Below are 25,001 nucleotides of genomic sequence, written 5' to 3'. Positions count from 1 at the left end.
AAATGAAGCAGTAAGAAAAAGAGAAAAGTGCACTAATTATGTATGCTATTGCAGATGATATACGATCAAGTGGGGGGAAGTAATGGAAAGATCTCTGTTGAATGAAGAAAGATAAAGAATAATACTGAAGTCTGAAAAACAAGTGGTACATGGATACTATTTGGCATAGCCTGGGATGGATCATTCTGTTAAATTCTCTGAACTCTGTTTTTTATAAAGCTGAACCAGCAGCACTGCTGACTTTTAGAGAGAGCGCGCATCTCCCTGACAGCCTGGGACTCGTGTGGCCTCTGCAGACATTCAGCACAGAGGAACGGCTGAAGCTGTACCCCTGCTTGCCCCCGTTCCCTGCACTTGAGCAGGGAGTGGGTAGAGCTCACAACTTGCTGCTTGTCAGAGCTGCTGGGTGACTGATGGGATCAACCTCTTACCAGCAAAGAACCGGGAAATTTTGTGTGATGTGATTCAGGGGTGGGCTTTAAGTCACCACCTCTCCTAAACCCACCGCAAGGCTGAGGCTGTGTATCTTTAGCTGTGCTTCAAGTGCCAGAAGTCACATTCTAGCCATGAAAAACAAGATCCAATTCAAAAAAGGAAATTGACCATTTGAAAAGCTAGGCCCACCCCTTTCTTTTACCAATGTGGCCAAAACATACTATTTTGATAGGATGCAATATATAATTTCATGATAATGTATACAATAAAAATGCAACATATGGAAAAACATAATCCTTTCTTACACTTCAGTCCCATTAAATTCTCTGCACAATTATATAACAACTTCGTGTGAACACCTGCGTCCATTATTTTCTCTTTTTGCACTTGTCAGGGCTATTAAAAGTGACAGACCGTGTTCTCTGACAATAATCACATTTACAGCAAATGCAAACATGTTCATCCAATTTTCACAGGGTCGTGCACTGAACTATCCCCTTCATTGTCAGGCAAACAAATACAGCTCTTTGTTTCAGACCATTGGGAATTTGGAATCCAAGTAATGTACAGGTCTCTTGAGCCAGTATTCAAATCTCTTCCCAGCCATCCTTCCAATGACTTTACTCAGAGGAAGGGAAGGAAGGGAAGGGAAGGGAAGGGAAGGGAAGGGAAGGGAAGGGAAGGGAAGGGAAGGGAAGGGAAGGGAAGGGAAGGGAAGGGAAGGGAAGGGAAGGGAAGGGAAGGGAAGGGAAGGGAAGGGAAGGGAAGGGAAGGGAAGGGAAGGGAAGGGAAGGGAAGGGAAGGGAAGGGAAGGGAAGGGAAGGGAAGGGAAGGGAAGGGAAGGGAAGGGAAGGGAAGGGAAGGGAAGGGAAGGGAAGGGAAGGGAAGGGAAGGGAAGGGAGGAAAAGAGCTGTAGAGAAAAATGGGCTGAATGCAGAAAGAAGGTTACCTCATTAGGGTACAGGGAAAATCTTGAGGTTAAATACTCTCTGTTATGAATACCTGGATATCTGCACACCTTGGATATGCTTTCAGTAAGTAAAAAGATGTTTAGCAGTGCCTGTGTGTATACACATGTATAAGTACATACATATAAAAATATATTCATATATATATATGTATAGCAATCTTAGAGTGCCAGTAAAACAAGATATTTACATTTTCTAAGGGCCAAATTGTTCAGAAATCCAGAGATACAGATTTCTAAAAATAGCAGGTAGCCTGATAATAAGACCTTCAGATTCTCTCCTTTCCTGGAAAGCACGAGGTACATCTCAGAAGCTAAGTGTCAAGGTCATTGCCATCCTAGGCAAAATAAAAAGCTGTCTTTCAGAAGGCAGTTTTCTGTGGTTCATAAATCATCATCACAGAGCAGCTGTAAATGGAGCTACACAAATCTGCCTCAGTGGAAAATTTGGCCTCAGTTGTCCACCACAATGAACTCTAGGATATTTTATTGCCTGGTCCGTATTGTTCTTTCTGTAAAGAATAGGCAAAGAGTTGAGAAAAGGAGTCGTAGTTTAAAAAAGAAAACTCATTATTAATATCATGTTTTGAAAAGTCTACTGTAATATGGTAAGTCCCAGGCTGTGGGTATATAGTTTCAGGGATCAGAAAGTAGACATAAATTTACTAGTTGGAGTAGGAATCTTGTCCAAAATATTCAAAATGATGATCAGCTAGTGAGCTCCAAAATGAGTTAGAGAATGCCAAGTGCGGGTAGCCCAGTCCTGCTGCTCCTCGCCAGCTGGTTGGGACTGAAGGGCTCTTGGGAAAGTGAGCCAAAAAATAAATTCTGTTATAGAGAGAACAGTCACTGGAACAGCTTCCCCGGAGACGTGGTCGAATCCCCATCACTGGAGGTGCCAGGTAACCTCAGCTGGGTTCCCTTTTCCTGGGGAAGCCTGAACCTGACAATCTTTCAGGTCCCTTCCAGCCTGGGCTGTTCTGTGATTCTCACCCCACACCAGGGGGATCTCATCTCTGTCTGTAAATCCCTGAGGGGAGGGTGCAGCGAGGACAGAGCCAGGCTGTGCTCAGTGGTGCCCAGTGCCAGGACAGGAGGCCCTGGGCACAAACTGGCCCCCAGGAGGCTCCCCCTGAGCACCAGGAGCCCTTCTGTGCTGTGCGGGTGACGGAGCCCTGGCACAGGCTGCCCAGAGGCTGTGGGGTCTCCTCCTTGGAGCCCTTCAGAAGCCGCCTGGACGTGGTGCTGGGCACCCTGCTCTGGGTGTCCCTGCTTGGGCACGGGTGGCACCGGGTGGCTCCAGAGGGCCCTGCCAGCCTCAGCCACTCTGGGATCTGCAATTTATAGGTCTCTCCTACATCAGCACGGTCTCTAAGTCTGTCTGACATCTCTGCCAAGACCCTGGACCCTCCCACCTGGCAGATGGGTCCCCGTATGAATTTGCTAGCCCGGCTCAAAGTGTGCTAGCAAGTTTTAGAGAGACAGGATTAAATCCGGCAGACCTCCAGCTGCTGTCACTCGGGAAAAATCGCTAAGGGAAGGAATCCCTGCGCTTAAACCTCCCCGCTATCCCCGGCATCTCAGCCACAGCCTGCAGAGGTATTGCTGCAAGCCCGCAAGTCCCAGCGACCTCCTCACCCCCCCGGCTCCATCTCCCTGCTCTGCCCAGCGGCAATTTCAGCCCCTCCTCGCCCTGTCCCCCCCCCCCCCCCCCCCCCCGGCCCCAGCACCCAGCCCCAGCACCGCCCGCCCCCTTGGAGCTGGGAAGAGGCTCCAGCGCCATGGGCTGCTCCAGCAGCGCCCGCAGCCGGCCCCAGGAGCACCCCCCTGGCACCGGGGAGCCTCTGCGGGGTGAGCTGGGCTGGGGGAGAAGGTGGGGGGCAATAGGGGCAAGGGGCATGGGGGTATTGGTCTCTGGGGCATGGGATGCTCACCGTTTCCCACAGGTGCTGTGGAAAACCCGAGGGGCTCTTGGCTCCCCGCGGTGCAGAGCACCGCGGGGAGCCAAGAGCCCCTCAGGTTTTCCAGAACACCTTACAAAAATTCCATTATCCCTTGCAAATCCCATGTTTAGGATCCCTTCCCCCCGCTTATAATAACAAGGGGGTTGTGGAGCTCTCACTGTAAGAACCCAGTCACTGCAGATAGCGATACCGAGCTCTCCGAAAGGGTACGTCCTGAAGACAGACGCACAGAGGTTGTTTGCTTTTCATTTCGCTGCGTTTCTTTCCTGTATTCTCGAGTTTATCCTTCCGTTGCTGTTATTCTGGCTGCAGCATCCAAGTTTTCCTCGTGTATTTATTTTCTCTTTCTTCCCTCGCAGTGTCACGGCTTGTAGTGATTGCAGGGGTGCTAGCAGGTTGTATGGGGTGAGTGCTGTGTGTGCCACTACAGGGACAGCATACAGGCAGCCTCACGGAAAATATCAGCAGAAGTCTCTTCATATTGTACCTGCTGTCTTGTTCGCCTGGTCAGTGTACCAAATTCCTCTGCCTTTTTGTCCTCTAGCTGAATGATATTAATGCTTTGTGCAGGAATGCTGAAGGGCTCAGGGAAACAACTGAAGTTATTTGTTCTGAGTATCTCAGGAATTCTGTCTGAAGTCTTTTTCATGTTAGTGTAATTATTTAAAGTCCTGAGTACATAAGCTAATGTCATGATAACATATAATTAATTGCAATTGCATCTGAAATACTTCCATTAATTGGACTCTTACCAGCCAGATATGTTAGTTGTTTTCTGATTTAAATTACTGGGAGACGAGAACTTGAAATAAACTTCTCTAAATGTGCCAATGGAAAAAATGTATTTAATTTCATTCCATTGATGTATAACTCAGAAAAATGAGGCTCTTTCAAAAGGAAAGAAAGAAGGCAAAGGTTACAATATTTTACCTGTGGTCCACTTAAATTCAATGTGCTTTTCACTGCTCCTCCAGCTGAAATTGTCTACAACAGGGAAAATAAAAAGTATAAATAATGAACAAAAGAAAAACTATAGTTTATTAAAAACAAAACAACAAAACAAAACAAAAAAACAAACAATAAGGCATCCTAAGAATGTTGACTGCCACACAATTTTCATTCTTGTTGCAGATGAAGGTATTGAACAGATTACCAGGAGGTTCATTTTTTCCGTATTAGAGAATTCTTTGCATTTAATTGAGAGCAAAAGAATGCTTCAAGGCTTCCCAGCAGTGCAAGTCTCACATTGCATGGGAGTATTTTATAATCCAATTTATAAAAAATATCTTGATGAAGAGAGGACCAGCTGATGTTTATAGGAGCTGCAGGAAATTCCCAGTAATTTTTTACTGGTTTTGTGGAGTTAAGTTTCTGTTACTGGTAGAAACAGCGAGTTTTCATGTCTCGTTTATTTCTGCCTGTGGGTTTTCTATGCTACCCGTCCACCTGTACTAAGCAAGATGAAGGCATGAGAAGTGTCTAAAGGGATAAAAAATAACACGTGAAAAGATCAAGCCTCTTGTCTGTTGGCATAGGTAGTCACTGCTTAGGGTAGCCAAGGTGAGACTCTTCAAGGTGTGTGACTCTTACAAGGTGCTGGGAAGCCAGAAGCCATCAGGACTTGAACAGTGGATGGACACTTGTGCTCCCACTGATCCCTTTGGGAAATATGGGCCATAAGCCTGAAATCACCAGAACTCTGTGCACAGAAGGAGCCTTTCTTGTGAAACACTGTGCACAGGCTCGTGCCAAGTCCAAGATTTATTTACTGTTACTTTGACTAGCTATCTGTTTGCAGAAAGTGATTCCACATTGACTTTCATGTTAGGGAAAGGAGTACCTGGCTGATAAGGTGTGATAGAGATCTTGAGAAGGTAAACGGGGTAACACATTTGCTGTATCCTATATCACAAGAGATGTGTCATTTGATGAAATTACTTGTAGCAGGCTTAAAAAGAGCAGCAATGTGCTTTGTGAAACCCTCCACCCACAGAGACAGGTTGACTTATGAGACAGAGACTTATGCAGCTCACCCTACCTCCTTTTCTTTGTGTTGTGTTATACATAACCGTACCTCTACATAGCCACAAATCTGAGGTGTGTAAACGGGCCTTTCATTGACTTTGTGTGCTTCTCGTGCCTTTAAGAGGTGTTGAAAACCCTGTCTACTCCTTTCTTTAAACCACAACCTCAAATTCTTAGAATTTTCACATTTTGTTTTTAAAACATTACCGGGTGGAAAAAATCACACGGAGGAGTTAAGCTGACAGGTTTAGCTATTGCCTGATCGTGCTGTAACATGCATAATCCCCATGCAATACTATAAGCAGACCATAATAAAACCCATGGCAATACCCTAATAACATTTCCAACAAATGCATTGGAGACCTGGGGTTTTACCGTGTGGCTGTTAGCCTTGCTGACACCCAGCTGGCACACAGATTAATTACATTGGCAGTAATGAGGACTAAGAGCACAAAAGCAGCTCGGTGCCTGCTCCCCTCTGACTGCTGCTGTAGGTGCCGAATGGTCAGAAAGGGGTATCTGAAGTCACGTCTGCCTGACAGGCTGTGAGGCTCTGACTTTTGAGCGGAGGGAGATGCCCAGACCCGGCTGGAGCTGCTGTTAGCGACTTGCTCCCTGCTACGTGTCCCGCCAGTGGTGCTGGGTAGCTGCTTGCTCACAGCACTGGCTGTGAATTTTGGGGGGCCTTGAATCACCTGCATGTCCCATGTGAAGCCAAATGCCTCATCTGAGCTCAGGAGGCTGCTGAGAAAGCAAAGCACCTGAAATGCCTGCTGGCCACTGCCCAGCATGAGGCCTGGTTCCTTTCCATATTTTTTTCAGGCTGAACCTCCCAGGATATGAACCCTTGGATGGTTTTACCGTTCCCATGTAAAATGAAATTTTACATGTCCCATGGACAAAGTTGCTTCCTGTCTATCTCGACACCTCAGGTTCCCTGTTCTTGCCCTTCCCCTGGCTCAGCCATCCTCCTCTGTGTCTACAGGCACACAGTAACTGGATGGTGCTCCCTGTGGACCTGTTTTGCCTGAATGCCTCAAAAGAACTGTGAATTTATCTTAAAAACAACAGTATTCAAGCAGCCTTTTCAAGAGTGAGATGCATTACTTTTTTTTTTCCAGTTTTCACCTGTGTATATGAAAAATCATACAGTTCTGCTCAGTCTTTGATACTACGATAATAATTTTCCCAGAAAATGCAACTCATCCAGATCTTGTAATTATTACATAAACAAATTTTGTGCATGACCTCCCAGTGTTTCCATCCTGACATTCCTTCTGACAAGGTTAAGTACAAGCTCGTGTCAAACTGAATTTAGTCAGGAAGGGATTAAATCAGTCTGATAGGTAGGTATAGCTCAATTTGAGGCTTCAACTTTTATCATTAAATACCTGTCAGAGTAATTTTGCCATGTCTTTGTTCATAAATTCTGTCTGCCAGAAAGGCCCATTGCTTTAAGTGAGTTGATGAGAGATGAAGGGAGCGGAAATTTTATTGAGGTGAGCCTTCCTGTTGTTGAATAGTTTGTTGGACAAAGGAATACGAATGGTAGCTTAATATTAAAAAACGAACAAACAAACAGAGCCATCCTGCAGGAGCAGCAGCCCCGGTGAGCAAGTATTGTCTGTAGGTGTGAGCTCTTTGACAGGTAGTGCTTGTGCGGCCCAGTCCCCAATGAGTCTAGTCCTCATCTAACCTAAATGGCCACTCGTCCGTTATCTGTAACTCTCTTTCTTCTCCTTGCTGTGACTGACAGCGTCACCAGGTGAGAACACCCCAACCGCAGACGACTACGAGACCATAGCTGACCAAACCCTGCTGGGCCCGGCGGAGGAGGTGAGTCTCGCCTCGGAGGAGACCAACCCGGGCGAGCGCCTGCTAGGGGACGAAGCTGCGGCTGTGAGCCCAGCCGAGGAGGAGAAGATCGGTTCGGTCAGGGACAGGGAGGAGCCGGAGGGCAAGGAGCCGCTGCCTGCGGGGTCGGAGGAGAGCTCTGAGCTGCCGTCTGCGTGGCGAGAGGAGACCACAGGGCCTTCACCACCACCGGCGCCGGGAGAAGATGCTGGGTCACTGCCACCAGGCCCGGCGGAGGACAGTGGGCTGGTAGAGGGCAGTGACAGCTCTGTAGTGGAAATCCTCAACAAAGTGCATGTTACTGAAGAGGACCACTTCATTGAGGGTAATATTTGTGCTTTTGTAAATTCGGGAGACCAAATTCTGCCTCCAGAGACACGTTGGGGAGTCCCTTTGAGTTTAGGGAGAGCCTCATGTGAGCTTCTGGAGTCAGAATTTGGCCCACAGAGTCTGTACAATGTAGAGCATAATAAGGCATGGGTGGGGAAGCCTCAGACTCGCAAGTCCAAGCTGTAATAAATCCAATCAGCATTTCCAATCATTATCTCTGCTATTTCATTTCACACCCTTTGTGTTCTTAGTGGGTAAGATGCCCCGCCATATCGCTCATTTAAATGTTGTGTTTCTGTGTAGCTCAGACAGTGCTTCATATTTGCAGAGCCCAAAGGCTCTATCCCTTAGTTACCTGTGTTAACTGTAACGTCCCTATGCACATGAAGTTGGGGGCTAGACTCTATCTGTAGAGGAAAAAGCAGTTCTTAGATGCGCCCTTGGCATATCCAGTCTGTCCTAAACAAGCTAATAAGCAAGCAGAATAGAGACAGAATTGGAGGGACATGGGGCTGGGCTTTCCAAAGATCCTTGGAGATGACTAGCTTGGGACGAAGGCTGCGTGCCCGAGGCAGAAGGGATCTCCACTGCACCAGGCAGCTGTCAGAGGGACCTTTAGCAGGAGGTGTGCCCATTGCCAGAGACTGCAGGCTGTACTCTACTTTGGGTTAATGCCCCCAGGACATGTGCCTCTTACTGCACATGCAGAAGGTGAACACCTCACAGGAGGAGTCAGCTTTCTCCTAAATGGTACAAAGCAGCTCAGTGAGGAATTGGATACTTCCCTGGGGAGCAGTTCTTCAGGGAATATGCAGGTGAAGCACATGAGAGGTATTTCTCTGCAGGGAAACATAGTATCAGCAGCCTTCCTCACTCCACATTTGCCCTGAAGAAGTCCAAAATGCAGAAGGACTGCTCTATGGGAAGCCCAGAGCCCATCGCATGCACTGCCTCTTAACTCCATGGCTTTGCTGTGCACGTGCGTGAACTGGGTACATAAATCTGACTCTGCATCCCAGTAGCTGAGGATGGGTATTGGCTTGTCCTCTCCCATGTCTCTTTGTAAAAGAATTTTGAGGTTCTCTTCTAGATAAAATGGAGATCTATCGCTTGGAATAAAGTCTTGTTTTATACAAGCAGTAAATGACTCACCTGCAAAACACTTAGTCGCACCTGGCTGAAAAAACTCCAGTGTCGTTTATCACCAGCTACAAGCTTTGTGTTGCAGCACTGGGGGCAGAACAGCACCCCCTGAATGGTGTAGTAGGACCTACTGTACATGAAAGCATGCTTGCAACTGGACGTTTGCCTGGGGATCAGTTACTGGGTTTTGGCCACCGAGCTATCCATGCTGCTTGAAGGGCGACCAAGTAATGTTTTTGGGGAAAAGAATTTTCCTCTCATTTTTGTACCAAGGTAGAAGTAATATTCCAGTGTCTTAACTTGCATGCATTTTCTTCCCATGAGGTATGTGATGAAGAATCGACTCTTCTTTCTTATGCTGTGGTGCATAAGGACTTTTGTTTTCCTTTACTAGCTATGTGAGTAGATTAATTATGTAGTAGCTTCCCTGCTGCACAGTTTCAGCCAGAATGGCACGTTAACGTTTTGTTCCAATTGCAAATAAAACTGCACACATGTAAAAAAAATAATCCATTACTTAGGAAAAATAATGTGAACAGAGATTGCGCTTATGATGTATATTGAATAGAGTGTCAAGGGCATTTTATGAAAGTGTCAGGAGGATTTCACAGGCATGAGGGATGTGTGTACCTGGATGATGGAAAACGATGGGGAGCATCCTGGTTGATCCATTCAGCTGATACCTCCACACAGTGCCCCTGTAAAGGGCACTGGAGAGCTGGCGGAGCAAAATCAGGTTTGCAGGAAGGAGCTGGGGCCCGCGGTGCTTTTTCAGTGGATCCTAATTTGATCTCCATGGTTACTGTTCCCAGGTGAGACGGGAGAACAGGTGGAAACTGAGCTGCTCAGTGAGATAGTAAGTGGAGGGCCTGAAACAAAAGAAGAAGAAACAGGAGAAGCTGTGGATGGTGCAGCAGCAACAGAGATAGGTATGTTGACAGAGGAGGGAAGGACTGCATGGGTTATTGTTTAGGAGACAGAAAAGCTCTGATGTCCTCAGTGAACATGTCTTGTCACCTCCATCCTGGGGTACAGCTGCTGCTTTTTGCAGTTTAATACAAGAAAGAAGGAGAGTCATAAATATTTTTATCCATGTTAAGAGATGTTTTTGCTTTTTGCTAAAGATGACGCCACTTTTTTCATGGGCCATCTTTTTATAACACGTGAGATACATTTTCACTGTTTGGAAAGAATGCTAGACTGTAACATGCAGTCTTGGAAAACAGAAACCAATGTTAAAATCATGACTCTGCTCATTATTATTTGCCAAGCTTGTTTTTATGGGTTAATGCCTTAACACCACTGTGTGATTTCCATCCTGTGCTGGACATTCATTTTAGATCCCCTTGTTCTCACTACTAGCTGAAATCAGCAGTGTAGCACTGGGGTGAAAGCACATTGCACAGTAAATGCAGTCACATGGTGGGAAGGAAAAAACACCAGGTAAATAAATTGCCTTTGGAGAATTATAACACCAGCTAAGAGAAGAAGGTGAGGGAACAGGACTAACCCTCCATCAGACTTAGAAATTACGTTCACATTTCCATCATCACAGTCTTTCGGCAAAAGTTATTTCTTCTTCCTCAATATTCACTGAGTAACCTACACTCAGAAGTGTTGCTGGGCAGGTCCAGGAATGTGCATTTGAAAGGGCTTTGCAGGCCAACTTCTGTGGCTGGTGGAGAAAGACAGGTTCTTCTCCAAGTGGGAAGACCCAAATATCTGCAGCAGTTGTGCTGACTGTAGCAACCCAGCACATTCCACCTGCTACAGGATTCAGGAAAACATTTTTCAGCATGAACATCACAGCCTGAGAGACCAGTAGGTTGATGTCCCCAGCATACGTGCCTTTATGACCTTCTGATTATTCAAGTAGAATTAGATAAGCAGTGACTAAAAAAATGCACTCACCTACTTGTTACTTCTCATCCATTTAAAAGTTTATCACTGGTATGTTTTTATATTTTTAAGCTGGCCTGTAGAAAAAAAGCTATTTTTGGCTGTTTGCAGCTATGTTCTTGCAGTTCTTCATCTACGTTCTTGATCTTCGATTTTATGCCATATAGCTTTGCCTGTGAAGTCTGGAGAAGTTTATTCACTTGAATGGTTTTCAGTATCTTACCCCTAAACTTTTGCAAAGGGTCAGAATTATCTTTCTGTGCTGCGAGTTCAGCAAAGCACTTATTTGCTTCTAGGAAACCTCAGGAAAAAAAAAAAAAAAGAAACAAACAAAACCACAACAGAATCCTGCTTCTGAAGAGTAAGTGATTTCATCACGCGATGATTACAGCTTTGATGAAATACTCCCTTTCTGCATTTACCTGCCCTGCCTGACTATTATCCCCAACATTTCTAGAGAAGCAGAAAGAGCAGCCCTGCTCCTCTCTCTCTAACACATTTCAGAGGATAGGAGCATACTGGTGCAGACAGCTCAGTGAACAGCTGTGAGCGAGCAAAGCAAACGCTGTTAGGAATGGAACAGTGGGCATATAAATTTGGGATGCTGTTGCGTAAAGGAGCAATTCTTCCATCTTGAAAGGATATTGAAGGACTAAAACAAGGTTCTGGGCAGAGAAGCAAGATTGCTGAAGGGAATGGAAAAATTCTTGCTCTCAGAGAGATCAAAAGCCTTCAAAGTCTTGCCTCTGAGAGGAGATAACTGAAAGGATATGAGTTGATCACAGCACAAAATAAACAGTGCTCTAAAAGTAGTCGAGGCTCCTCACTGAACAAAGAAATGCTCAGTGACACTACGTGAATGTTGAGTTCAAAACCACTAAAAGGATTTGCAATATTCATACAAATTGTCAGCCTCTGTGTTGCAGCTGGACCCTTCTCTCCTGTCACCTGCAGTTCCCTGCAAAACTCCACCTTCCCTGTGTTCTCTCCCCAGCCTCGTGGCAGTACCACCTTCCATTACAAGAACCCCAAGTCCCATGTTCCCATCCTATCCTTGCAGGGTCTTTGTAAGAAAAACTTGTTCTTATGTTTAAATATAATCTCTCATATTTGAATTCGTGCCCGTTGCCTCTTGTTCTTACAAGCCTGCTTTAAGTTTAATGTCTGTGAGATCTCTGCTTGTGTCAAGTATGACCGAAACTACCTAGAGATTTCAAAAATTGTTAAGAGAAAAGGCAGCAGGGTGGGAAGGAGCATAAAATCATCCCAGCATAACTGGATTTCACATAACGATGTTAATGCCTAAAAGAGGAAGACTGTATGAACGGGATGGGTGGGGGAAGAGGAAGCAGAGCCAGCAGCTGCTTGTGGCCGTTTCGAGTCCGCACAGAACACCCTTACAGATTTTGAAGAAAAGCACATAGCCCCTTCATGCTGTGGTACTTCCAGGGCACTTGCATACAGAATTCCTGTAGGATATGTTGAATATCAAGTTCTATTCTAAAGTAATTATTACGTTATTTTTCTTTTCCATGTGTTGCAGAAACAGCTAATAACAAGGAATAGAAGCTATGTCTGTATGAACATCCTCTTCGTGGGCCGGATCTTCTGTCCACATGAACATTTTTTAATCTTGTTAAGTTGGGAAAATAGAGCTTTTATAGAATGAACCACATATAAGAATAAGAGACATCAGAAAAACTTTTATATAATATATATATTTTTGAAGTCAAGCTGCCAAGACTTCAAGTATTTGGAATACCCGAACTCTCACCTCCCTGCCACAGAGTGCCTTCTGTACGCTGTTAGCACAGAGCAATAATTTTCTGACAGTAGTATAATAATTCAGTTTTCAATTAAGAATATGTCCAGGTTCATATAACCAACTTTAATTCTTTGAAGCCTTCAACCAGCATTATATAGGATAAAGGATACAGCGTAGCATTTTATTTTAATAGTAGTGTAAGTAGAAAGAAATGGAAGTCCTGGTCCTGAGAACTCCTGTACACGCAGGCAATTTTCCTGAGTGCCTGGACTACCAGTTTATGGAGCTGCTAAAGTGTACAGCACATAGAGGACTGGAAACCCCAAATTGCCCATTTACTAAATGCAGAGGCTAGTTTTTCAGAAAATGGAAGACAGACAGGGTGCAACGTCCAGGGAGCAAGTAGGTGTCTTTTCCTAACTCTCCATTATTAAAAACATGTATTGAAAGGCTAGTAGTACAGTATACATAATAACTTCTGCATAACTGGAAGAAAAAAGTCATTTTGAACTAGGAGTAGGATGTTTTAGTCTTTTAAAGTCTGGCACACTTAAAATATAAATTCACAGTAGTTAAAACACATGGTGATTAATAAGCCATCTTTAGCCATGTAGCTCCTAATATACACTCGTGGCTTCTAAAATAGATTTCTAACTAGGGACATACGGAAGCCTGTTCCCCAAGGAGAAGTCATCTATTAGATTTCCCTGTAGAGCTGTCCTCCAGAAGAAACATGCATTCAGGGACTGCGTTATTTTCCAAAATGCAAAGTAATCATTTTGGAGCTGAAGCGGAATGACAAATCCTTCAGACTTCCTGTGGAAAAGGTGAATATAATTGATGTCATGGATCTGACAGAGAGTAGAAATTTGCTCTGACAGCGAATGTTGCAAAGGGACCATATATCTTTATTGGGGACTGTGTTTACAGGACTCTCTGGCATATGGAAGTAGACAGTGGAGAAAAGGTCAAGTATCTAAAAGGGGCAAGCACGTTAGTATTTTTATTAGCTTTATTGAACAAAAGGACTTCACAAAATATTTTATCGTCAGCAGCAAATTATGGAAATCACCTCTAAGCTGCACACGCACATCTGACTCCGGATGACTTTGGTTTGTCTTAAATAATCTTCATTGACAACCCTGGCCCACCAGCTTTTTTACTTTAGCTGATATTCCTTTGCTACATCACTGCATCTAAGGTTTTCTGCTTATCAGCAATCTTTTCAAGCTACAGCTATCTTGTCAACTTCAGTTAAGGTTGCCTTTCTGTAGGCAGCAGCATAAACTTCTGAAACCAAAATGCATACTTTCTTTTAAAGGACTTTTGGTAGGTGGATGTTGCAGTTTTATTTTTTTTTTATTTTTACTAGTCTTCTGTAATAAAAAAGTCAAAACAAGCAGCTGGTTCTATTGAAAATCTATTGACATTAAAGTGGAAATTAAAAATTCTAACAGAGGAGGTCAAACTTTTTGTCCACATCCCCAAATCTTTTGATGGCAAAAAGCCATGAGAGACATACATTTTAGAGAGCTGAGGAGCAGGGACACAGGATAAGGACTCCCTGGCATGATACAGGATGAGGCTGGACACGCAACTGTGGCCCAGGCTCTTTCACCTTCAGCTGTCCCAGTGGCTGCTTTCCTCCTGTAAGCCAAGAATTTGGTTCAGCCACCAGCACCTGTGTTGGCAAACACCTGCTCCAAACAGAGGAACTAAAAATCGGTGGGGCAGCCATGCTGACTACTTGCAAGTTGCATGTTAGATGAAGAGATGCAGTATGACCCATCACATTGAATGATTTAAAAGCATAAACCGATGGAAATTCCATGACAGAGACCAGTAGCATTAACAGCAAAAGCAGAAATGGCACTTGGAAATAAAATATAAACATACAAGGGAGTCAAGATAACCTGCTCACCTCAGAACCACTCTCGCTGCCACTGTTGTTACAAAGAAGATAGGTGACAATATACAACTTTACCTCGCTGTTCAACTTCTTCAAGTCATTAAAAGCAATGCTAATTGGAAACAAGGAGTGTGAACCAGTTATGGCTCAAAAGGTCAGCCCTTCTCAGTCATCTTCAGTCCTTACGTATTTTGTGATTACAATAAATGAAAGCTATTTTACCTTCCCATAAAATGAAATATGCTTGATATTGTGCTAAACGTGATATGTTAATTGGATAAATTACCACAAAGTCAGCACTTGGATGCTAAACTTACGCTGAACCTCTCTGCCTTAAGAAAGATGACAATCACTGTCCCACTGGGGACTAGGGGCCTAGTATTCATGGTCTGTGAGCTACCAAAGCATGTACCATGCATAAAAGGCCAAAATACAGGCCGTCGTTTGCTTCCACAAACCTGTAGATATCACAGAGATTGCCTGGGGCAGAAATTGGTCTGTGGATCAAAGAGCTTTCTCATTTAAAGTCTGAGAAGATGTACTCTGATGTCTCTCCTTACATGATATACCTCCAGAGCTAGGACAATGTACCTTAGATTTATTTTTTTTAAATAACCAAAATAAAAACCCATTTCCAGAAATGTCTGTCAAAATCTAGACTATCTTCAGTCCTTAACTTCATCCAAGCTAGTAGTTATCCCATGCTGCAGAGAGTGGTGGGCAGGACCCTTGAAGTAAAAAAATTTTCAAGCTAACAAGAAAGTTCTGGTAAGAATTCTGTTTGAATTACCAAAACACATAGCCCTAGAGGAGGTTAATTTCGGACCCTATTGGCTCTACACAGACAAACACCTGTAGTGTTAGGATCTCAGAAGATACTCAGCAATCTGGCTTGCTAGGGTTGGCTCTTTCACTGAATGCATAACTTCTCTCAGATAAAAACTGCAGCAAGAGCAAGGTGCTTGTAGCAAAAGATCAATGCAGTTTAAATTTTAAAAATTAAACTTTGAAGTAGTCTCTGGTTTAACAGAGAACAGTTTTATTAAAATTATGTACTGAACTTTATTTTTGTGTTGCTTAATCTGTAGACAAGATAATCATTAAGGAAAAAAATACTAAAGAAATACCTAATACCAAAATTAAGAATTGCTTTACATTTATGGAACCAGAATGGAACACAGGACCTGTTAGGTTTTGCTGTTTCTCTCTAAAGTTACATGCGATTGAAACAAATTTTAAACAGTGAAATTAGTATGTCACAGGCTGAACTGCAACTTCATACTTTTCATGCTTGCAGCTCAGTCCAAAAGCAAACCAAAAAAAAACCTGTTTAACCTAGTTCCAGTTTAAACAAGATTTCTTAAATATTTTATACTTTTCTAAACAGGAGATACTTCCACAATACTTGGTTTTCATATTGGAGAATTATGAGGCTTTGCCTTTTTGTTTAAAAAATAGAACCAAGAAATATAATTCTACTTAAAAAATTCAAAGTTTTAAACATGTCTGTAAAGTTGATTTTATGTTAAGAACTGCTGTTACAGTTATAAATAAAAGAGTTTCTCTCTGTTATTCAAGAATTTTTGTACCTGAAGAATACATATTTAGGTCTGAGACACTCAAGAAGCCATGCAACTGGACTTCAGTTAAAAGCTAAATGATCTTAGAGCTAAAAGTGAATTTTTAATTCCTGGCTGTTTGCAGAATTTTACTTACTGATGCAAACATTTTTAATGGAAATAGTGTACTGACTCTTACTAGTTGCATCCAGCACGCATTTTTTTTTGGGGGTGCTTCACTTACATTTCACTCTCAGCCTATACCTTACTGGGGAACGTAGTGGTATATTCACACCCCTTTGTGCCAGTCAGCAGCAGGGAAAATAAGAGAAACAATTAACTAACTACATACATACTGCCACCTAGTGTTAGGTTTAAGATTGGCAGAGAAGCAGCATAGCACAAGTAAAGCAGGCAGGCATCACAGTAAAGAATGTTGTGAGAGGTAATAAGGGATAACTCTTGCTATTACTTAACACTAAACTTAGCTCATGTTCCAACACTATTGCAGTCTGCTGGGGAAAACAGTTCTGCTACAAAAAAAGTTAAAGTAATTATATGTGAGCAAAGCTGTAACAAAGAAACAAATATAAATTGGGAATCTGTTTAAATAATATAACTCCATTCAATGACATTATTCTTAATTATTCTTAACTGACAAAATGAAGCAACATTTTCTCTGTTTCTTAGAAAATCATATCAGGAAGTAGCTGGTAGTAACATGAATACATCTGTTCATGTTTATTCTTAGGAGGGATTGCTTCTTGAGTTAGAGATGTAGAATATAAAAGACGATAGTAAGCAGAGAGAAAGAGCAGAACCATGACTAATAGCTTTTATTTGTGGAAAGTTTATATGCAGAAGAGTCAGGTACTTTTCTAAGGTTACTGCTTGATAATTCAGATAGCAAAGTGAATGTATATTCATTTACCTGAATAAACCAATATTGTGTTTAGATACATGGCTGTGGGGGAAGACAGGGAATCAACTCTACTATGAGGTAGCTGACTTTTCAAACTAGTTCTGTAAAAACACGGTATCCATTTCTACTAATTTAGATATAAGATGAATGCAGAGGGATAGGGTAGCTTACTATCACCAGCATGACTTCTCAGTATTGCTTAAACACCCCACCAAGCAGTTGCTTCTGTTCTTAATAGCAAAGAAATGCCAAGAACTGTAATGCCATGGTAGCTGAAAGCTTGAAGGATTATTTTTCACTCTTAGCTATTAGGTGACAGATAATAAACCTACTCTTTTGGTTTGAATTATTTCTTACTGAAGAAGCAAAATCAGGACTTTCTTTGTAATGGAGCATGAAAGCATAACCAGGAAAACAAAAAGTTTGTTCCTAGAAAAGACAAGCACATTTTTAAAGATATAATTATCATTTATTGTCATTAAACAGGATATTTTCCCTCATACAATTGGAATGTCTTTTTTTTTTTCCTCACCACAATATAGTAAAAGTTGAATTATCATGAGAAAGACTATGAAAAAAGGTTGCAGGTACAGATTCATTTGCAGGTGATTTACAACTATGAGTACATTACTTCAGAGAAGCATAATTTTCTTCTTTCTGAAATGAATATTCACCCTCCTAAGAAATCGCTTCTTTATGAAAAAAATGTGAGCAAATTCCAACACTAATCTATTCTGTAAAGAAAGCATTTAAAATAGTTTAGAAATGAATACAACAAAATTCTCCAAAACACGTAAGTGAAACGTATGCTAACCAATTCAAGTGTTCTACTGTTTTCTCATTTCTGACCTTTTTTCTTATTTTAAATAATTACTAAAAGCCTACTGTTACAAGTCATTAGTTTTCCATGTCCAGATCACCCACAGTTAACTATCATACATTCACCTAAAATGAGTACTTCAGTATCTGAATACCTCATCACCATCACAACGTAAGGCCCCTGTTCTACAATCAGGCTCAATGGATTTTAGCAGTGCTTCCATGGGTTTCAGGGTTCACCTACAGAGAAGCCACTGTAAGCTTGTATTTTACAAACTGCAAGGCCACAATCCGGAAGAAAGCACCTGTCCTAGGTGTAGGATACTCAGCCTTTACTTATAGAGAGGCTGAAACATCCTGGATGGGTCCTTGAATGGCAATCGCTTCAATCTCAACTCGGGCACCCTGTGAGACAGCAATGAAGAAACATATTAGGAATTTAAAAGTATCTATTTTATGAAGCAATTGGATATATAACATGACTGATAAGAACAAAGAGTGACATTTGAAGGGGATTATATTTCTGACAGTGGTATTACTGATTTAGCAATGTTAACATTGAAAATTCACTTTACTCTTCCTTACATACCAGAAACCCATATTTCTACAGTTGTAGCCATCTTCCATTACACAGCAAGGTATCTCATTTTCAGAACTCTTGTATGGGGGAATAAGACCAGTATACTTAAAAGCAAAAACTATTTTATTCAATAAAATAATCACAATTGAACCTATTACAGAATAAGAAAAGTTGTCATAATGTTTCAGAAGCAAGTACTTAGTGTGACACTTACTTTAGGCAAAGCAGCAACTTGATAGGCTGCTCTGGCTGGGAAATTGGACTTGAAAACTGTAATTGAAACAAAACCATCCACAAATCATTTAACTTTGCTTGATAAACCACACAGCTCTAAGTCATCTGTATAAAATGCAGTCACTGGAATGGTTTCAGGCTCAATGAGACAAGACAAATAATCTTCTGTCCCAGCTTTCTTCTCCGCCACCTTTTTTTTTTTTATTAAATCACTGACTGTTCTAGTATCTCAGCAAGCTACCATTCATCATCAAGAAGGTAGCTACAATTGTGATCTAGTGGACAGAGATAACACGCACTCTGCTGACACTGCATGGCTTTGACACCAACTTGGCTGAAACAGAAATACTGAACCAGAATGGTGATCAGCCAGTGCAAAGACTGGAGAGAGGGAGAGGGCTCTTTCACAGACAGAGCAAGAAGGAGAAACAGGACCCTGGCAGGAGTCATGAGCAAGGATCCCAGATTTGTATGAAGTTAGCAGGGGGCAAACCTTACTCGTATCAAAGGAAGGCAGAGAAAATAGGCCCTGACCTACTCCTCCAGTCTCAATTAGGTCCAGAGCTCAAGCATATTAAAATAATAAGGGAAAAAAAAGGGTATCAGTCAAGATACAAGAGCTGAATTTGCATAATTAAATACAAGTTTTTCTAGTGAGAGTTAACGCTAGGCTCAGAAATGGCACTTCCATGCTCCTGCACTAACAAAGCAAGTTTATAACTCACATCAAAGAACAGCAACAACAGCTTTCCTGAACAACAGGTAGGAGGTCTGTTTGCCAACAAGTAACTGAGTATCCAGCTGGTCTGTTTTTCCTCCACTTAAACACACACAATTCCATCTTGACATGCAGAAGACTGTACTGATAGCTCATGAATAAAAGACTTTATTCAAGACCAGATGTTACTATCTAATTAAAACCCAAACCTACAAAAATAAGGAACTTATGTGCATAGCCTCCCAAATTCTTCTGCACAACATGGCTCATGAATCACCTACTTCAGTTTACATTCACTTTGGTTAACCAAGCATTATTCTTGTATTCCAAAGTGCAGAAGGGTGGCTCATCCTCTTAAGTGAGCTTTGTCCCATAACAATAGCACAGAAATTATTAGAAGATACAGATTTTAAAGAAATAAAAACACACAACCTGAAAGTAAGCATTTTAAGGCTGCCTACAGCATAATTATATTAAGGACAACACAGCATCTGTCAAGGCAAAAAGGAGTAGAAGATCAACCTGTAGGGTTGATATTTATATGAAAAGTTAGTGGGATGGTAGGACACGAGTCCATATGAAATTCGGCTGTACTTGTTCAGGTGTTTGCAAGTAAATTGCTTTAATTTAGTGTTGTATTTCTAATGAAATCTCAAAGAAAGTGGAATTAAATCATCTGAGTCATTAAAACACAGTGAGTGTAATTAGTTCTATAAGCCATACTGGTAAAACAAACAAAAAAGTCTACTTACATTGTTTGTAAATATCATTAATATCATTGAAGTCCTTCATGTCTGCCATCAAAACAGTAGTCTTCACAACTAGAAATTACATAACCACAGTTATTTTGTGAGTTTCTTGCTTTTATGCCATGAATTTATCTCAAATATTATAAACATTTTGAAAAGTTTTCCAAACAGATATTGACCATTAGAACTACCACCTACAGAACCACCTTAAAAAAATCTTAATAACTAGTATATAAAACTTTAAGGAATTAGATATTCCTGATCTGTTTTGGACGTATCCGTTTTAAATTTCATTATAAGCCCAATTCTAAAAGGCACCGAACTGATGAAGCAGGTTGATTTAAGAAAGCTATTGTAAGCCAAATGTTGGCAAAAAATTATATATAATAACTGCTGCCAAAAAAGTCCATAGAATGTCTGAAGATACAGTCTACGCTAGAATTTTTTACCCATGACTGCCTAAGCCAATATTAATCCTGGTTTGGCTCCACTATTAGAGCTTGCTTCAAAAGAAAAGGTAATGAAAGTGCCTAGAATATGAACACGATAGACACAGACCTGCTTTTACCTGAAGTAAAGTCTACGATGTTTAAAATGCCTGTAGTCTGTTGCAGCTCTATCTACACCTGAGCTTCTTCAGTTAGAATTAAAAAAAGTTAGTATTATGGTCAGAAACTTTGGGGGAAAGGCAGTGTCCCATTGATACTCATCACATTAAAACTTGCACATTGATATTTTTTCCCCTCTAGCTATTAGTAGCAACTTTATATTTTGCAAACAGCTTTATTTTATGTCACTATTTTTTTTTTTAAATCAATTTAAAAATAATCACTTGTTTGCCACCATCATAACAGCACCTACCATTGCCATAGTCACAGCCTGCAGCTTTCAGGATTTCTCCCATGTTCTTTAGAGCCTAATGAGAATTGAGATAAAAATATTTAAGTAGCAGCAAGGTCGTATTTAGGTAAGTATGTAAACATGAGTTGTAACCTAGCTACAGATCCATGTTGTAGTTCACCCAGCAAACCTTCAACAGTCATCAGTGGGTAAGAAAAAAAAAAACAGAAATAGCTTAAAAAGTAAATTAATGAAAGGGAACGTCTAATAAACCCCCATCCATTCATTACATGCAAATGTAGGATGCAGCTCAATATCATCCTATCTACTCACACAGCTTCTTTGCTGCTGGGGGAACGAATCTTTCCCCTACTCAAAGCCACTGGGGTCAAACCTTCATTCAAAACATTGATTCTTTCCTACTTGAAATACAGATTCTTCCCTTGACCTCCAAGGTTGTTTGGATAGAAAAATGACAGGGATGGGATGAAATTACTTCCTACTTGCACATCCTCCAAGGTGAGGTAAAATGTGCTCTCTAGGACTCTTCAATTTCTCATCAGTCTACATTTCAAAAAGCACAAGCCAACTCCATTAAAAGTTTATTGCCAGAACACATCCTACCTGCTTAGCTTCTTCCTTTGCACCTCCAGAGACAAGCTGCCCACTGGAAGGCTCTATACCAATCTGTCCTGCAATGTACATGGTCCGGTCTACAAGCACCGCTTGGCTGAAAACAGAAGAGACATTTTATGTTGATAGTTTCCCCACCAAAAGCATTTAACTATTCAAAAACACTCCCTTGTAAGCACATTTCACATTTTCTTCAGTCATCTGTAATATCTCGGAAAGATAGGTTAACACAGAACCACCTAGGTTGGAAAAGATCTTCAACACCATCAAGTCTGACTTACCAAGTCCCATCATTAAACCATGCCCCTCGGTGTCACAGCGCTTATGAGCTGGGTTATGCGCGCACAAGTTTGTACACGCAGTCATACGTTCAACCTGTGCGTGTTTAGTTCAGCTGGGATTGAACCACCTGTGGAAGACAGCATAGCTGTCTTTGAGGTAAGAAACCCTGTTTCTCGGGAAGGGATGAGTGCAGCAGCACAACATTAAACTCAGCTGCACATATTCTGCACTGCAGATAGACGGGGGGAGGCAAAGGATCTCCATCCCGAGAGCAAACCCTCTCCCCACACCAAATAACCCAAGTGACCTGTTGGCTTAGCTCAGAAGACTGCAGAATTCGAGCTATTTGCTAACCATTTCTATGTAAACATCAGGTATGAAGTCGAGTTAGCAATTATTAACATCTTTAATTACCACAAAATTAAGAGATTAAAACAAGGACTTAAACTATCTATTATGCAAGAGACATAGTTTGCATCCCTTCAGCTGACAGCTAAAAATATTTTGTAAAGAAATTAAAGAAAGGGTTTTCTCAAAATGTTTACGGTGTGTCAACGCCATTTTTCTTATCTCTTCCCATTCCACAAGAAAATTTATTGTTCTAACAGCTGAACAAGCCTCTGAAGTTACACAAACTGGAGATAGGCACCTCCCTGAACTACCTAAATTAGCGGCTTAGCTTCCCTTTTATGTCAGTGGAGAAAGAAAGCCACTCTTTCAGAGAATGCTTTTACTACCTCTCTTAATTGCTCAATCCATTGACTTTACGTGGGCCTAACCTGGTTTAGGGACTCAGTAAAATGATTATGGTTAGGCAATCTGAACAATGCCATCACTCCCATCTTCCCTTCCACATTCTCCTACAATTCCATTAAGGGAAAAAAGCCAGTGATTTATCTGATGGAGCAAAATATCTTACACGGTGATTATTCTCTGACATCAGCAACCACCTAAACTGGGATGAGACAAAATTATACCATTTAAAGAAGAGAAACTGGCAAAAGATATTTTTCTAGCTGACGCAGTCTAGATAGGAAATGTGTATATGAGCACAACACAGATTCTTCTTTAACTGTTTTCTTTCTTAGCATATCATGCTTTGTTTGAGGAACAGGCCCTCAGACCACAACCTCGTGTTTCTGTTTCCTGTGTGGAGAACCACACAACAAGGCAATATTAGCTCTCTGAAAAAAAAAAAAAAAAAGAGATTGTCTTATACTGCTTATTATAAAGCAATTGACACCACAAAATGTTCATCCTAACTGACCTTTGGACAATCCCAAATCATGAATAATTGGGGAAAAAAAAAGAAAAAGCAAGCCGAAGCCTTCCAATACCACTGCCAGATCAGCAGCAACCTTACTGAGTCCTCTGCTCCTCGACTTTCTTTTCCCTTGTACGCTTAGCTGTGGAATCCCCTATTCACTGACACCAGTAACAATTCTCCAACTTAAAAGTACATTTCCACTGCAATCAAAGGCATGAGAAAAGCTCACAGAAACTCCAAGCGCACAAACTACAATCAAATGTTAAGTGCAGATGTATCCTATACCTAGGATCAATCATAGCTACTCTTTATGATTCAGCAGAGACTTAGGCATGTGCCTCAAGTCATTCCGGCTTCGGTACACCTACGTGCATTCATTCCTAGATGGCCATTATGACCTTAGGAGAACGCCCCTCAGAGAGATGGCATCAACAAACATGCTTTTTAATGAGAACAACTGGAAAGAGTCAGGTTTTCTTTACCCATAGGGTTGTTGATTAATATAAGAATATCATCTCCGCTGCATCTTTTAAAGTGTATAAATATATCAATAAAATTACTGGAAGTTGGATGAGGTAAAGGAGGTACAAGATATGGTAGAAGAAGCACCCTGAAGGGCTGCAGCAGAGACAGGAACGCAGCCCATACACCCCAAACCTTCCCTCCACGTTAAGCCCTCCTTCCTCTGTTACCATGCTCAGAGCAGAGACACAGCAGTTTTTTCTTGTGCAATTTTTTGCTCACTGGACTTTGAAAAGTTTACTGGAACTCGATTAACTAAGTTAGTGATAAACTTATTGATGGTAGCCCTGTCATACCAGTAACAGGCTGCATAATAAGAAGCAGTATTTCGTTAAGAACTACCAACAAGCACAAAACACGGGAGTGCAGTTAATCCACAGCAGAAATCAAGGGCTACATTAAAGGCTAAGCCAGTTGGTGTGTGTGCAGCTGAAGAATTGTTGCTTTCCCTGTCCCAGGTGCTCTGTATAAGTGATGCCGAGCCCCTGGCTGCAGTCCACCAACAGCTCGTTGTTTGCAGAAGTTAACCTTTAGGTCATGGGACTCTCTCTGCCTCTACACATGGTACTTTTCTAAGTTTACAATTCCTATCGAGAACATCCAGCTTGAAGTTCAGAACGTTCATTTTCACAGGAACGGAGACAGATATTGTTTTTGAAGGCATGAGGATGCTACAAGCAGTTTTAAAACCCGAGGAGCCTGTGTTTAAATAGGAAAAGAAAGCATAACATGCCCTGAATGCATAAATAGGAACTCTTGGAAAACACTGGTAAAAACCCCTCAGTACCTTAGACGTAAGTCTCCTGGAACAATTTTTCACATCTAAATAACAAAGACAAGCCTTTTTTGGGATTCTTTTTTTTTTTTAAATTAAGTCCAGAACCGTTGCAATGAAGAACTTAGGCATGACAAAAGCCGAAGAGCAGCCCGTTTTCCACCAGTATCTTCTGGCTTGAGGAGCGCTTCCAGCCGCCTGCCGTGCCCCTGTCGGGGAGGGAGGCGTGCCACCCTCAGCAGCCACCCTCCCGGGCTCGCTGCCCCCTGCTCTGCCCAAATCAGACTGGTTCTGGCGGGGACTGACCCCTTCTCTCCCCTTCTCGCCGATTTCTGCACGGTTTCCCCCCGGTGCCTCCCGGGCGGACATTTTAGGGACCCCGCGGGCGGGCTGAAGCTCCCCGCTGCCATTTCGGAACCGCTCTCCTCGGGGGTCCCGGGACCCCGCCGGCCCCAGCACCCCCGTGGGCAGGTCCAGCCACCCCATAACCTCCTCATAATCCCCCCACAGCCTCCCAGCCTCCCCATAACCTCCCCATAAACCGCCCCACAGCCTCCCAACCTCCCCGCAACCACCCCACAGCCTCCCCTCGGGCAAAGCCCGCTACCCTCAGCCAGGGCACACCTGTAGGGACCCAGCGCAGCGGGAGCCTTGGCGGTGCTGATTATTTTCTTCACCAGACAAGCCATGGCTGCCGCTTCCCCCTGCCTCTCCTCAGCAACCCGCCACCTACTGCCCCCCCACCTTTACCTTCCCCTCCCCTCCCCTCCCCTCCCCTCCCCTCCCCTCCCCTCCCCTCCCCTCCCCTCC

The 25,001-nt window shown here is 42.5% G+C and overlaps 2 protein-coding genes across 3 annotated transcripts; one reads left to right on the top strand and one right to left on the bottom strand.

Moving 5' to 3' along the window:
• Positions 1-3,120: 3,120 nt before the first annotated feature.
• Positions 3,121-13,836, top strand: ERICH5 (glutamate rich 5). Of its 2 annotated transcripts, XM_083823344.1 has the most exons (4): positions 3,121-3,253; positions 7,148-7,570; positions 9,531-9,647; positions 12,161-13,836. In XM_083823344.1, the coding sequence occupies exons 1-4, from the start codon at positions 3,184-3,186 to the stop codon at positions 12,181-12,183; spliced, it is 633 nt and encodes a 210-aa protein (XP_083679470.1). In that variant the 5' UTR covers positions 3,121-3,183; the 3' UTR covers positions 12,184-13,836. The 2 variants fall into 2 exon arrangements, with proteins under 2 accessions (XP_083679470.1, XP_083679469.1); XM_083823343.1 differs by lacking the exons at positions 9,531-9,647; positions 12,161-13,836 and having other exon boundaries at positions 7,148-8,231.
• A 3,383-nt stretch (positions 13,837-17,219) lies between these two features.
• Positions 17,220-24,957, bottom strand: RIDA (reactive intermediate imine deaminase A). Its single transcript, XM_083823345.1, has 6 exons — positions 24,816-24,957; positions 21,337-21,442; positions 20,734-20,788; positions 19,876-19,944; positions 18,386-18,441; positions 17,220-17,996 (listed from the first exon to the last, which is right to left on the bottom strand). The coding sequence occupies exons 1-6, from the start codon at positions 24,878-24,880 to the stop codon at positions 17,928-17,930; spliced, it is 420 nt and encodes a 139-aa protein (XP_083679471.1). The 5' UTR covers positions 24,881-24,957; the 3' UTR covers positions 17,220-17,927.
• Between the last annotated feature and the right edge of the window lie 44 nt (positions 24,958-25,001).

This window comes from Anser anser (assembly GCF_964211835.1).
Source record: "Anser anser genome assembly, chromosome: 2".
NCBI classification, from domain to species: Eukaryota; Metazoa; Chordata; class Aves; order Anseriformes; family Anatidae; genus Anser; species Anser anser.
The sequence above is the reverse complement of the archived record's forward strand: the minus strand, read 5'-3'. Positions and strand labels throughout refer to the sequence as shown.